This window comes from Pseudorca crassidens, chromosome X, assembly GCF_039906515.1.
Source record: "Pseudorca crassidens isolate mPseCra1 chromosome X, mPseCra1.hap1, whole genome shotgun sequence".
NCBI classification, from domain to species: domain Eukaryota; kingdom Metazoa; phylum Chordata; class Mammalia; order Artiodactyla; family Delphinidae; genus Pseudorca; species Pseudorca crassidens.
Genome location: NC_090317.1, coordinates 121446695 through 121462740, shown reverse-complemented (window position 1 = coordinate 121462740; position 16046 = coordinate 121446695). Strand labels below are relative to the sequence as shown.

The following is a 16046-nucleotide window of genomic DNA, read 5'->3' as shown; positions in this document are numbered from 1 at the left end:
GGTAGGGGCTGGGGGCAGTGTTGCTCAACTAGTAAATAATATTCTGTTCTTCAAACAAGACAAACTCAAGAAAAATGTCAAAATGTCATTTTGGTCTTTATTTTTGGACATGTAGCATGTTTCCACAAATCAGTTTTACATGCGCTACTTTTTGGAACATCCAAAGAAATACAATATATTTTTCATAAATTCCTCATCACTGCAAGTTCACTTTCAAATAAATGTAAGTAGCAGGGCAGAACAATATGTTTCCACATATTGACCAGTGCAACAATGACAGTTACAATTTAGGTATTCAGGAAGCCTGAAAATTAAGATTTACTAGAACAAGCAAATTTACTTCCATTTGCTAAAGGGGAAAAAAAAAGGAAAATATGCAAATTACATGTTTCATGCAAGAACTTTAAATCCTATTTATTTTCCATCTGAACTAAATGGCAATTTAATAGACAATTGTGAAAAAAAAGCTAAGAAACAAAAATAACATACAAGAAAAAACAGCAGTATGCCTTTAAAAATTGCTGAACAGAATAAATTAAACCAAATGTTACAGTTTCTTGCTTTATCATGAATATTGGCACTGTTTATTTCATATTTATATAAGTCAGTTTCTACGCATAAAAATCCCAGTAAGATTTAATGGTTTGGGTCAGTCTGTTTTTCTTTAACAAAAGAACCCCTAACTTCTAGATTTTAAAAACTGCACTCTTGCATTTGTGTTTTAGTACAAAACACAAATATATTTCTTATGTATCAGTGGCAACCAATTAGTAGGTATGTTAAGATACTTTTTCAAAAGAAGTTCTGTGAATGTTGTCATTAAAAAAAAAAATCCTGTACAGAATCGCAATACTGCCAGCATCCAACTAGCGCGCCCCCAGTGCCTCATTCTTGTGACTTCACGGTCCTTAATCACAAAAACTTATTCTAAGGAGTTCAAAGAATTAATAAGACACACCATGTGGATAACTGGGGGTTTAAAAACGCATGGCTATGGGCCACAACGATTACAGTTAACAACATCCATCCACAAAGAGACTGTGTTCCTAAAATTTTCAGACTCAATTGGCTATAAACAAAACATTCTGGGGTCAAGACTTCTGCACACTGACAATACTTATCAGGCATCAGCTAGGCCACAAGTGAAGGGAAGTGACTTCTATCAAAGGGACAGGGTAGCAGCTGATTTTGAGATGGCACACCTCGTACACTGCGCTCGGAAAACAAGAAGGCATTGACAGGACTCAATTATGCACTGCGAGATGTGGAGGGTTTCTCTGCACTATCATCAACAGTGGTATCGGTCCCTAGTATTTAAAAAGCAAAAAGTATTTTCATACACACAAGCGAAGATGAAGGCTCGACCTAGGAGAATGCATCCAACAGGATTAAAGAAGAACTGAGAGTACGCCGGCGATTTTTTCCCGGCATTAAAAGCATGAGCATTTTCGGCATGGCGGATATCTTAGCACTTCATGTCAAACCTGACTATGACGAAGTGAGCCATCTGACTGATCAACAAAGAGCGAATGCACGCCCCCACCCCCCACCCCCGGTCCTTACCGCAGGAAGCATCTAGTTCAACGTTCTATGCCTGGTAGGTGCTTAAAACATGCTGGTCGCTGACAGCCCATTTTACTCAAGAAACCTGCTGATCATATGGAACACTTACTGAGCATACCCAATAAAAGTTTAAGAACACGACTTAAGTGTCTAATAAATGTAGTATGAACACAACTTAAAACAGTTCACAGAGTTGTTGTACTTCCCTAAAGAAAACTTGTAAACATCTGGTGAATGTCTAATTAATGGTAGAACATTTAAAATTGGCCAAAAAATGCCCAGAAAACGTTTGGCCCTTCAGCACCCAAAGCTCCCAAAATATAACGTTAAAACATCTCTGCTAGAGGGATTTCAGTAGTCTGCAAAATTGCATACCTGAGTGGCTTCAATGTTCTCTCCTAAATTTTAAATAAGTGCAAGGAGTTTCTACACTCAGGAATTGCATAAGTGTTTATCTTTCCTCAAAATAAAACACGGAATGATAAAGAGGTAGCATAACTTACTATTAACTTTAAAAAGAAAAAAAGCAAGGTTATTTTCAATAGTCTTAATAGAACTATTACAAGTGTTTCAAATCTCACAATCCAGGCTTTCTTCTACCTGGTTTTAGATACCTCGTTGTTCTCGTCCACCTTTTTCCTGTAAGGATACTGATGAGTCCAGGCACCCTTTGGCCCTGTGGCATCTACTGCAACATCGATGATAGAATCCGGAGTCACCCATCTCAGGAAAATGAGGAAGAAAAAGCTGAATACAGCCAACAAAGCAAAAATGCAGCCTGTCAAGGGGCCACACTGAGAGATGAGTCTGTCCAGTCGTTTGTCCATCGATAACACAGCTTCTCCTGCCACTTGGTCGTACACCTGGCGGGAGAGAGCCGAGAATGAGCACCGTGAGCCACAATAAACAACGACCTGCACAGACCAGGAGTGCTTTAGGGATGTCAACAGAAGGCGCGTACATTTCACTGTTGTTACAGAAATGATGTGACGAATGAAACTGATTACACTACGTATTGCCATTTGAGACAACACTTATGGAGTGCCTATTCTGGATGAAACACTGGGGTATGTATACCGTGTGGTACAAAGATGAATCTACCACGGCTCCTGTCCCCTAGGGGATCCCCATCAATATTTAACCAACTATGAGAATTCCAAAGTCCTGAGACGCTGGAGCGGCTTTGCGGGCCACCTGTCGAGGCCATATTTACTTCAGCAGTGACTCCCCAAGCAGGGAGGAAGGACTGGCCCTTTAAGATTCCTTGACTCAACTACCATCAGAGAGTTAACAATCTAGTGTGCTTCTGGGTACAGAGAGGCTCCTCTTTCCACACCCAAGTGACGCCGTGTTGCTGAGCACAAACGGGGAGAATATACAGAGACATTTCACGGATTCCAAGTAAAAGGAGCAGAAAGAGATGGGGGAAATTTTGGTAGATAGTATAGGTCAAACAGTGGCAAACAAAATAAAGTTTATTGCTGAGCATTGGTAGTAGGTGGCTTGCTTTTTTAAAGTATTGCTAAGCACTGAACTCTGAAATATTAAAGAAAAAAACAAAGGTCCTTGAATATACTTATTTCAAACTCATAAAATGGGCCGGCATTCACGTTTTTTAACTGCATTTGGGCATTACCTGTGGTCACGCTCACGTTATCAGACCTGTAAACCATCTCCTTTTGAACTCAAGAAAGTTCTGACGTGCAGAGCAAGTTCTAAAGGTCAACGGCCTCTGAAAGGTACGGGCTGTTTTCATCTAGCTCCTCTACCCCGAGGACATTGGGAATACACTGTAGTCAGAATTATATCGAGCGGTATGCTGAGACTGGCGAATTATACATGAAAAAGTATGTTTCCAGCATGAATGCTGATTTAATTTCTTGATCAATTTTTCTAAATAGCAGTTAAACTAAGGAGTTGAAAGGGATCAAACATCCTGTGTGGAACAGGTAGAATTAAAAGAGCAACTACAAACTCACCCGTGCGTCCACCTTTATTTCTAAGTCAGTTAATTCATGATCTCAAGTGACAAAATAACAATTTGCTACTAGGGAGAGAATGACAGGGAGGACAATCCATTAGGGACAAGGATTAACGTCTTTTTCGGAATGTGTACTGTAAACTGCCAGGCTGTAAAACTGAAAACAATACAGACGTCCTACTGTTACTTTAAGCCTAAATAAAAGAAAATTCGTGGTTTTTAAAAAAACCCTAATGCACTCCTTTAACACAAGCTGACAAACTGTCACCGTAGTTCTCTGCCCCAAACTTATTATGTACAACAGCGCAAACTTCTGAGATTTACACGACATTGATCAAGAAGGTAAAGGCACAATTACAGAGATGTGGTCCTCAATCAGGGTGGGTTTCACTGAAAAAACCTGCCTAACCAAATATCCCTGCCCACCATTCCCATATCCCCTCTGCTCCTAAAGGGTCACTTTAGAATCCAGCAGTGGGCACAGGAAGATGAACCGGACAGAGCCCGAAAAGGCTCCCGGGGCGATTCTGCCACGCGCTCCCAGCAGGTAATCAGTGCTGCACCCCAACTTCCAAAGGAAAACAAGGAAATGTACTTAATTCATACGGGTGGCGCGACTGCAAAACTTCTAGAAAGTGGCTATCTCAGAGCTATTTCAGTCAAAACTGTTTGTTAGTTGAAACTTCTCATGTTTCAATGCAAACTGTGTATGACGATTTTTAGAGATAAAAAGAGTTTTGTTGCATTTCCATTCAAATCGGGGCTCACCTTACATAGGGGAATTTACAATTTAAACCAAGCAAGAAAGCCTTTCTGCTTACTCGGCTCCATTTTGCTCTCTACTTTGGGCTAGAAACTAGTTGCTCCACTGAACACAAGGAGAGTATAAAGCACTACCTTCTCCACGCTCCCAACTGTCTTTCTGGGTCACAATTTCTAAGAAGCACAGCGTTTCCATCCAGCTTGCTATGTGATAATAAGAGGCAGGAGGTAGACGAAGTCATGAGAGGTACTTAAACAAAGGGCACAACTGAGTAGAATAAATGAAGTCCTGACCTCGAAATAAGGAAGCATTTCCTACAACTGTACTCTCCCACCTAAGGGCATTAACCTATTTCCTGCACCTGTCCTTTTACCAATTTTCTACTGCTGCTTTTTATTTGTGATCCTATTGCCAACATTTGTCACGTGCTTTTTGAATTCTAACTTACTATGTTCTCAATCAGCCCAAAGATGCAAAAATCCCTCTCCTGTAGAAAGATCACAGCAGCTAGCAAAAGTGACACGGGAGTTTTAGGAAGTAGCCTGGATTAACTATTTGTAACTTATAAGTTGCCACAATCGGGCTAAGCAAAACCGTATATTTTCTAATAGACTTATATGCTTTAGAATTATAAAGAGCCTCAAGAAAATGTCTAAGAGTAGATCTTAATATTAGTTTTGCCTCTAATTGTTGTGACTTCTAGAAAATTTTGTAACTCCTGCATGCCCAGTTTAATGAAAGGTCTAGATACTGCATTACTGCTATTTTCAGATGTCAAATGCAATGATTTGACTAGAAACTTAGCCTAACATATACCAGAAGTAATACAGAATTCACTTCTTTTCACTTGGAAGAGACTTCATAAACTTAAGCAATAGAGCAGAACCTATATAGAACTGCTGCTTTTATATAGAACCTATATAAAAGCAGCAAGTGTGTATGTGAAACATCAAGTAAGAATTCAAGACACAATCTTCAAATACCCTTCTCTTAGCATGTGACATACTTTTTCAGTTCTCTCCGCAACATTCCTCCAGGTGTAGAAAGTCTTTACGATGTTGTGGATATTTTCTGGAGGCGGCAATGCTCCTGACTTCAGTTGGGAAACAGCTTTTTCCAATCCCTCACACAAAGATTTTACAGAAGGCTCACATAAAATGATAAGATTTTCTGGAAGTACTTCAGGAATTCCACCAACCCTGGTACTTACAACCTTAAAAAGGAAAAAAGAACATGTGATCCTCCATAATTCATCTCTCAGGAAAATAAACAATACCAATTTAAAAAAATATTACAGACTGCATCTGATTATTTTTCAAAATACAAATACAGAGACCCCAACAGTGTAATAAGCCCTCAAAGCTTTTTACCTGTAAACCACAACTGGCTGCTTCCACAATTGCCATGCAGAATGCTTCAGTAAGGGAAGTATTAAGAAAGATATGTCCTTGAACTAAGACATTTCTGACATCTTTGTGTTCTAAGGCTCCCAAGAGACGCACTCTGATTTTTGAAACGAGAGAAAAAAGAGGGGAGTAAAAATCATGCTACAAAAGAAATACCATTTATAAGCCAAGTGTGCTACTCATATTATACTTAGAATCTTACTGCTTCTAATGTTTTCCATCTCAAAAGATTAATATCACCCAACTCTGATCTAAAAGGAAGTCATATAAAGCTGTTTGGTTAAAGCTTGTACAGCTAACATATTTCTAACTTTTGTCACACAGATCAAATTTCATCTTCTCCAAAATCAGTCTGCATTCAATGAAAATGTTAATACACTTTGATGAGTAAATGTTAAAGTGTCGTTTCTAAACAGGAAAATGTTCCTTTTAAATTGATGCTTCACATGCACACAGCTCACATGTTAACTAAGTTACCGAGGAAGAGAAATGTTCGAATCTGTACATGCAGAGCAATTTACATGATTTGGGCCGTGCTATTTAAATCACAACTCAGTATGGCTTGAGAATCTGCAAACATTTCCAATCAAATAGCTGTTTTTTTGTGCATTCTCGGGTGCCCCAACCAGGGCCCCCTAAAGTCAGATAATGTTGGGCTAACAGAAAAAATAAAATTATGAATTCCTTAACTAGGGTTCCCCATTTTATATAATTTTTCTTAAATAGGCCTTGCATTACATTTTTATGTCAAGTACATGTAGGAGAAGCAGCCCACTTAATGCAGGCATGTAGCCAAAACCAATTTTAGGTAACTGATATTTTCTCACCCAAGACAATATGGAATCCATCAATACCTGTCATGGAGCTGGTATCTTTCCCGTACTTCTTCCAAAATGACTCTCTTTGGTCCCTCTCCTCCAATTATGAAATTTAAATTGGGATATTTCTGACAGAGTTCAGGTATTATACCACTAAGCAAATCGGTCCCTGAAAACATCAAGTTGAATGTTTGAGTTATCAATAATTAACCTTAAAAAAAATTTTATCAGAACTTCTGAGAATCCACTCACTTTGAAAAGTCATATTAGCTATGCCTCCCTTACTTAAGGAGAGAAACAAATTCTCTCAAACCTTTCCTGGAGTGGTGGAATCGTTCAAACTGCCAGGGGTCCCCCAAGAGTACTTGAGGATATATACACTGACACCCATGGGTACCTTCCACACACCCAGTTCGTGGACTATTCTGTTCCGTTTCAACATTGTGTTGTAGGTTATTCACCTGTGTTTACACACCTACTGCTAAAAAATGGCATTTGAGGTAGCTTACATTTCAGTTAAAACTTTCTGCAGAGCAGGAGAGCTGACTGGAGATCTGGGTCTTGACCCAGCCTTTTTATGAGCAAACTCTGATAATGGGACTTTCCTGATAAGAGAAAATGAACAGACCGACGTACCTGAAGTCCAAGGTCTCTTTCACCTACAAAATTCTACCAGCGTTATGATTCTACTTCCTACTATAGGAAAGGGCTAAGGAGCAAAATATGACTGCTGCCTCCATTGTGTTGAGAATGCAGTTTGTACAGAGGACTTTGCAGCGAACACTAGGGTATTAGCAAAATTTGTAAGAGTCCATCCAAATCTGCTACAGCCCACTTCCCCCGAATGACAGTGAATGAAGGTGGCAGGACTTCCACTGCCAGATCATTACAGTCTGCAGAACAAAAGGGTGCATCTTGGTCCTTTTTTTTCTTTTTAATGAAACTTTCTTATGTTTATACAACCTTAGGTAATATAAAGCAGCAAAATAAATCATGCCCTACTAGTCTGAAAGTAGCAATCCAAAGTGACAGTAGTGTTGATGTTTAAGAATTTAGCTCATTAACAAGTACAAATCATACACATTCAAAAGTAAATGTAAAATAAGCCAGTTAAAGAAATGCATACACATACATACACAAGAACTGCACTTCTATCAATCTTCCCAAATACAGGCAGATCAATTATTAAAAAGATGGTAGGAGAAATAATATATATAGGGTCATTTTTATTAAATAATTCCAAGTAGGATTTACTACGTAAACTCTGCTAGTATTTTCAAAATATGACTGCATTAGCAAACATAAATTCACATGTGGCTTTTTTTTGTTATTGTTTTTGCGGTACGCGGGCCTCTCACTGTTGTGGCCTCTCCCGTTGCTGAGCACAGGCTCCAGACGCGCAGGCTCAGCAGCCATGGCTCACGGGCCTAGCCGCTCCGAGGCATGTGGGATCTTCCCGGACCGGGGCACGAACCCACGTCCCCTGCACCGGCAGGCGAATTCTCAAACACTGCACCACCAGGGAAGCCCCACATGTGGCTTTTCTGAATTATGAAAGCTTCTCATTAAAATCTTACCTATCTTTGTTTCAAGTTTATTACCAAGTCCATCAACTGGATTTTTAGATAAACCAGAAGGTGTCTTAATGACTTTTAACAAGTTACCTCGTATAATTGTTTCCTTCCCCTCCCTCCTTGCCCTCTCTCCCTTCTAATACAAAGGTTAAGAATCCACTCTTTAAATGAAAAAAGCCCAAAACCCCACATCTAGAGCAATAATCATAATTAGTAACAATAGCTACAATTACTGAGGGCTTACTACATCAGGTGGTGGGCTTTAAATGCATTGTTGTTTAATTCTGACAAGTACTTTAAAAGAAACGGAAACGATTAATATTATCAACGATCTATATTATTATTCTAAGAATAAAGGTTTTTTCCCCATAATAAGAAATGTTCTCGTGCCTCTAGCAAGCGTCCAACACAATGAAACATACCAAAGGACTTTCAATTGCCATATTCTCACAAAATGGACAAGAAAAGCTCTGATCTGAAGTGCTTCTAAAGCACAGTCTAATAGAATCTTCTGAATCTATACCTAGGATAATGGTGGCTGGGCTGAGGGTGGAGGGAACAGGAGACCTTAACTGCAGAAGAGCTCAACTCAGGCTTGTCATCTCTGTTACTTACTGTGTAACCTGGGTGAGTTACTTACCCCCTCTGAGACTCAGTTTCTTTGTCTGTTACATGCAGATAACATCTACCCTACAGTTGCTGGGAGGGTCAAGTTAGGTACTGTATCATGTACAGGCTTTATCAACTGCAGAATATAAATGTAAGTCATCATTAGCACTAGAGCAGAAGTGGGGCATGTCTGCACATGCACGTGAGCACTGCTAAACCCTGCCTGAGAGCAAAACAGGCTCAATGGAAGAGGGAAGAGGCCAGGGATCCTGGGTAATAGGACTTCTGATTTATTCTCTCTTACTTAATATGTTCCAGTGGCCTTTGATATCTGGTCCAAATGAACACCTCCTAAAGAAATTAATTTATTAATAATTAATGGACCATTAATACAACTACTCACGTTTGAACTACAGATGTGGCCATTCCTTCTCAGAATGTTACTTTTTGCACAGTGCCTGACATACGGAAAGGGTTTGATAAATATTTGTTAAATGACTGAACTGAGAACAGGAAAGGCTGTACCTTCACTCTTTGGTGGTTAGCTCAGCTGGTTAAAATACCATAGTTAGTGAAGTAAAGGTAAAGGTTCAATCTTTGAACAGGTAAGTTAATTTTGCTCTGATCCTTGACCATGCACGCATCATATGCTTTCTCAGCTAGCTATCTCACAAAGGTATATTATTTGGTGAAAAAACAAAATAGGCACATTTCTTAAGTTACAACAAACACATTACCAATATCCCAAGAGGGCTTCAGAACACAGAATGCTGCTCCATTCACATCTTCTTCAAGTAAGGAATGGAAGCATTTCATTGCCTTCACCCCCAAAAACGCAGTTCAGTAGAAGTTTTCTCACCAACCTCCGCTTAGTGGATCACTGCATGGACCAAGGCTCTCCATTCCAAAGGTAAAACCTCGTGGCCAAGGCCCACATCTGGATTTTAGGCCACTCCCTAGTACACTGGGACACTTCTGATCCCACCGCTGAGCTTCATGCTTACCAAGAATCAGCTGCATTTGTCCACAAATCTGTCTGATGCCTATTTTATTATATTTGTTACAGTATTTAAATAGCACAAAAATGGACAAAATGAGTTTCTGTGGAACTAAGCTGAACGGTTTGAAAAATTCAATAAAGACACAGTAAAAAAAAAAACCTCGTCAGATTAGGGGATATCCTGAACCACTGTATAAGGTCAAAAACAAATGAAAAATCCAGAAGTACATGACTTCATGTGCCTTTAGGTTCTCACCACATTTAAGAGACCCAAACTGGCAACTGTAAGTTATACTTTTTAAAGGTGACTGTGCAAGAAGGAAGATGCAGCTCAAATCAGTGGACCAGTACTCTTAAGCCTGCAGGCCTAAACCAAATTATTGGTCATTCAGTGCATGGTAATAATATTTTGAGTAAATTAAAATATTTTAAAGGGGGGCGTTTACATATTATCTTTTTAACAATTCCCCACTTTTAGTGACAATTTTGATTGCTGGACAGGTTTTCAAATACCATCCAGAAAACCATTTATGTTTTGAATAACTGGACTGCTTCAGACTTTTAGTCAGCAAGGCTCTACAAATTCTACTGTGGCATCCATAAAGTGCTGCAGAGGCACTAAAACAATCCTCCTTGTGCACAGCAGACACATACCGAGTACAAATTGGGCTAAGTACTGTACAGGAACCATCACTGAACCTCACAAGATTACCAATGTTGCCCAAATCACACAATAGAAAAAAATTGAGACTCGGAGATGTCAAGTAGCTTGTCTTTGATCACACAGGAAGATGGAGCCAGGATCAGACTCTGGGCTATCTGACCCCCCTTTAGCACTTACGTGCCAATTCATTATTAACGTCTTATCTACGATTAAAGGAAATAAGCAAGCTACAAAACAGTAACGTGCAGAACAAGCTCACTGACTTTGAGTGTATGCATAAAAACGACAGGAAAGCTATAAATCAAACGTTCATTAGGGTCATCCCTGAATAATACAGTTACAGCTGATTTTAGTTTTCACCCTTGCGATTTTCTTAGTTTTCAAAATATCTGCAATGAAAAGAAAGGGTTATGTGATGGTCTGGGCCCTGTACTTGCTACTGCATGTGTACAGAAATTTTTAAAAGACCTGACCTATTAAACAACATCAGGTTATTGTTTTTCCTTTTAAATAACTATGAAAACATCGGGGGGGTGGGGTGGGGGGGGGCTGGGGCTGCGGATAGCATTTACCACTGTTCCAGAAATTTCTCCTTTAAGATGTATAAAACATTATTAGACCCTTCTTTGCTGTATTTAACGCAGAAGTTGTTATGAAACCATAAAACAAAGCAAAAAGCCCAACAGTCGTTATAACACAAATATTCAACAGCTTTCTGCAAGGAAAGAAAGGCTGTGCAGTGCATTTGTAGCTATCATTTCATTACCTTTTCTGTAAACAAGTCTGCTGACAACAACAACAGTTATTACACTATCATGCCTCCTAAATGGGTCTGGAGTGAAGTCAGTAGGATCTACAGCATTAGGAATGACGGACACTATTTCAGGATTCAGTGCTGCTCTTAGCACAGTGTTTTCCTTACTAGTGTAAGAGACACAAATTATGTGGTTTGTGTCACAAAGAGACACAGTTAGAAGCTTGTTTGTAAGCACCGAGCTGACATCAGCAAATCCAAAAAGGGAATGGTCCGTGAAGACTGTCTGGAGGCCCATTGTCTTGGCGTGGAAGAGGGCATCATGGGCCATGGCAGAAAAGGAACTATGTGAATGGATTATCGTGACTCTCTCCCGAACAAATATGTACCTGAGCAATGGCAGACTGTGAAAGAGGGTCGTGGCTGTAGATTGGTTGTACATGACTTTCAGAGGCAAGTAATAGACTTTGAGGCCATTAGTGAGGTAACGGATGCCTTTGCGATTTCCATAAGCATGGGTGACAATTATGACCTTGTGCCCTCTTTCAATCAGGCACTGAGAGAGCTGGTAAATGTGGCCTTCCACGCCTCCCATATTTGGGTAGAAAAAGTCCGACACCATGCATATATTATGGGTACAGGTTCTACACGTGGAAAGACGTCCAGGGCTGACATGGGAGAGTGAAGCTGAGGGACGCTGGCCATGCCCACCTCCTCCTCTACAGGCCATGCTGAGATGGTTTAGGCATTAGTCCTTAGAGCAACCCAGTTAAGATATGTGTCCTCTAGTACCTGAAAGAGAGAGTAAACAAGGATCTAAGCTCAGAGACAAAATACATTCCACACTCCAAATCCAGACATAAATATTCTTTTAATGTTAATCTGTTAGCTTTTCCCCTAGAAATAAAACAAAGCGTATGATGAATTCATGCATTTGACAGCATTTACTTGCTTAGTACTTACTGTGTGTCATACAACAAAACTAGACTCTGCATGTCCTTATATCTTAATTTTGCTCTAAAAATACTGTTACACATAATCTTAAACAATGTTTGTTACACCAAAGTATAGAATACTTGGCCAGGTTAACAAACCAGTTCATTCACATAATAAAACATATGGATCTTGACAGAAAAGGTTTGCTAACCCCACTTTAGAGCTTAGCCATTGACTCAATGAATCTCATCAAGTTCGCTAGCATTAAGTCTGTGGTTTACACTAAAATATACCTGGAGTTAGAACTGTCTTTTGAGAGCAGCTTTTTAAAGTGTCACCTGTAGCACATGCCACACACCTTATTTTCTCCTTCCCTGTTCAACAATGGTGATAATCAAACCATTCCCCTCATTTTCTTAAACTTTCAGTTATGTATATCTTCCCTCCATGAGTATCCCTCCCTTCAGTTTGGAATCGAAAGATAAAAACTAAACTAGAGACGGGCTGGATCTGGGGCCATTTTATACCTCTAAAGTAGGAAATGTTCAGCTCAGGGGTCCCCGAGATCATCAGCGCAAAAATCATCAACTCAATATTCAGTATGATTACAGATTCTTAGACATTTAAAGCTAAAGAGAATCTTGGAAAGTGAGTGAAACTCCTTCTCAGCTTTACAAATGAGATTTCCATGCCTCCAGAAACTCAACTATACAATGGGAAGCCATCCTAAAGGTCTGAGTTTCTGATGTCACCGCAAACTCAGAAAATGCAAAGTAACAGCTTGTGCAAAGTCTATTCTCTCCAACAAAGTCATGTTTATTTTAAATATTGTCTCAGAAATACTCAATGACTGTTTGTTGAGCTGAATTTGCTAACTACAATTCAATATTACCAAATCATAAGATTCTTCAAGTCTGTACTTTTAAGTGGCTTCACGAACATTTTCTTACTGTGGTTTGTCACCTAAACCCGAATTGCCAGTTCCATTCAATTTTAAAAGATGAATGGTAACGAAAACAGTGAGTAAAGCACCAAATGAAATCATTTAAAGTTCTGTCATTAGCCTGCAATGTTCTGTGAGAAATGTGCCTATCACGGTTATCACGCCTAACACTTTCATAAGGGCACAATCACAGAATCTTAAAATTTTAAAGTTGAAGAAAGGCTTGGAGATCTAGTGAATACCTGTCTCATTTTACGAATGAGAAACCAGACAAGTTGAGCGATCGGTCCAAGGTCCCCACCCAGCCACTTGAGCGGCAAATGCGAGACGGCCGTAAAGTCCACGGTCAACAAGTTCCTAGACAGTTATTATCAGCAGAGACTCCAGAGAAGCCTTAGGGTGACCCGGCGGGGGCTTGGGGTCAAAAGGACGGTGCTTCCACCCACCCGCCGAGCGCCGTTCCAGCTTCACTCGCTGAGGGGTCGCTGGGGAGCGCCAGGGCCAAGGAAGGGATGACCCCGCTCAGTCAGCGACCCCGGCGCAGTCAGGCGGGGTCTCGCCAGGCCCAAAGGGAGGAAAACGGCCAAAGAGCGAGCAGGAGGTCGAGGCCGGGAGTCCCAGAGCCGTTCGCCCCGCCCGCCTTAGCCGACGCGGAACCGGCTACAGCTCGGCGGCCCCAGCGCTCCCTCAGCCCCACTCGACTCCGGAGACCCTCGACCCCGACCTCCGACCCTCAAGCCGGCTCGGCTTCGCCCCCTGCATCATCGGCCACGCTCCCCTGAGGGCAGCTCAGTCCCATCTGGAAGCGGCAAAGAGTACCGGCGCGGGAAGCTCAGACACGCACTTACCAGCGAGTCCCATGGCCGCCAGTGTCCGGACCTCCCGCGGCTGCAGCCGGAGTCCCGCCCCGCTGCCTCGAAGCACCAATCAGGGGCGTCCGCGCCCGAGCGCCGCGCCCCCGGAACAGCCAATCACAAAGAGGCGCTGGGGTCACATGCAGGAGGGACGCTCAGTCCCCACCCTTCAGCGCGGGGTGTAACGTCAGCGGGCGCCTGCACGGTTGCCACTATGTTCCGGAAGACTTGTTTTCTCTGTATTGAAAGCACTAATCCTCGGTTTAACCTTTTATATGAATTCTGAATATTGAGATTCTCTAAAAATCGGCCTTGGGCTCTTGTTACACAAGCAGCCCACCGGGACCCTTCGACGGGGTAAAACCAGTACTCCCAGCGTGCCTCGCAGCAACTCTTTGGCGCTCCTGGGAGTTGTAGTCCCGTGGCCTTCGGAGGCGAATCCGAACTTAGAAAACTCACTCCCAGGATGCACCGCACTTCTAAACGCGGGTCTTGCGGACCGTCGGGTGGGTTCGCGCCTTGGTTGTCTAGGTACAGCGTCTCTTTTCTGGAAGCTTGTTCTCTGGCTTCCAATTGGAGAGACTTTTGGCTGGGAAGGCTACAGAAAGCTGGGGTCATGGTGGGGTTTTGTTTGTTATTTATTATCTGTGCCACAGCAGACCTGCCAGTTTCTTACCATTCTGGTAGGATTGCTTGATGTAGTAAATAAAATACACAAATAAAAAGTCAAGTCAAAGTTTTTAGTAATTTGAATTTCAAATAAATATTTTTTAATATGTGTGTCCCAAATATTGGGGTCTTTACTAAAAAAATATTCGTTGTTTATCTGAAATTCAGATTTAACTGGGCACGTTTCATTCTACCTGGCAACCCTCCACTCTGGAGGAAAAAAACCTGAGGTCTGACCTGGAATATCAACTCCCATTCAAACTGGTTCAGCTGGCTATGGTGGTGCTTGGCCAAGAGGCTAATGAATCACTGGAAGTGGTCTGATGGTCATCCAGCCCTCACAGTGGGTACACAGGGTTCCCCAGCCGAGCAAATGCCTTCCTGAGCGCCATCACCACCATCGTTGCCAGCACCCATCTTAAGCCTGTAGAAAGCCTGTTCATCCCTGAAGATTTCGGCTCCTTTCTGATGCCCTACCCAAACTTCCAGAGAGAATTAAATCCTCCCTCTTTTGTATTTTGACAGCACTTTGGCCATATGCTGGTATAGCATTTATCAGGTGATATTCAATTTGTTTGCCTGTTCCCCCTCACACCCCCTCCCCCGCCTTCTTCCTCAACCTGATCCTTGGAGACTTGTGTTTTCTTGGGATCTCACATGGACTGCTTTCTGAAAATTGGCATTTGTATTTGCTTGTTAAATGTCTGCCTTCCCAGCCAGGGAGTAAGCAGAAGCAGGGTCTGTTCCTGGTACTAGACACTGAATACGTTTTAGCTGTATTAATGCCTGTGCTCCGCAACGGGAGAGGCCACAACAGTGAGAGGCCCATGTACCACCAAAAAAATAATAATAATAAAATAAAATAAAACTAGATATCACCTTCCCTTGAAATTCAACTCTTTGCAAATTCATACGTAAATTAGCTCTTGGATAATTTTGGAGTGGGAAGGCAATCAATTTGTATGGAGAACCCACTATCTATATATATACAAGGCACAAGGCAGGGGAAAACTGGCATGAGCTTTACCAGCAAGGAAACAAGGCAAAGTTAAGGCATATGTAAATATCTATGATAAAAGGTAGGAAGCGATAAATGTCACAAAAGAAATACAAGAAAAATACTGGGAGTTCAGAGGGAAAGAGTATTTCTGGCTGCCAGCATTTAGCTCCTGGAAGTAAAGAGTGCTCATGCAACTGCTGGGAGCAAGATTATTCCAAGAACAACGTGACCGGGGTACAGAGACAGATGCTGACTGTCCAGTGAATGCTGTTGTGCAATTTCACAGCGGGAGAGAAGGGGAAGGGTTCAGATAGGAGAAGGGCGGTATTTCCAGGGAAGGTTGGAGAAAACTGATAGAGAATCTTACTATGGAAAATGGATTTGATGCTGAGCCAGACTTCCAGCCAAGATGACATTTTCATTTAATATTTTGAGATTCCTCTCTTCTCATTGTGCTTCAAAAAGAAAAACAAGAGACATAAATGAGAAAATTCATGTTATAGCTGTGATTA

At 41.4% G+C, this 16046-nt stretch overlaps 1 protein-coding gene across 2 annotated transcripts; it reads right to left on the bottom strand.

The window, feature by feature from the left end:
* Positions 1-77: 77 nt before the first annotated feature.
* PIGA (phosphatidylinositol glycan anchor biosynthesis class A) lies at positions 78-13996 on the bottom strand. 2 transcript variants are annotated; one of them, XM_067724334.1, is made up of 6 exons: positions 13860-13996; positions 11145-11924; positions 6568-6700; positions 5678-5810; positions 5314-5520; positions 78-2426 (listed from the first exon to the last, which is right to left on the bottom strand). In XM_067724334.1, the coding sequence occupies exons 2-6, from the start codon at positions 11860-11862 to the stop codon at positions 2160-2162; spliced, it is 1458 nt and encodes a 485-aa protein (XP_067580435.1). In that variant the 5' UTR covers positions 11863-11924; positions 13860-13996; the 3' UTR covers positions 78-2159. The 2 variants fall into 2 exon arrangements, with proteins under 2 accessions (XP_067580435.1, XP_067580436.1); XM_067724335.1 differs by having other exon boundaries at positions 11844-11924.
* Positions 13997-16046: the final 2050 nt, after the last annotated feature.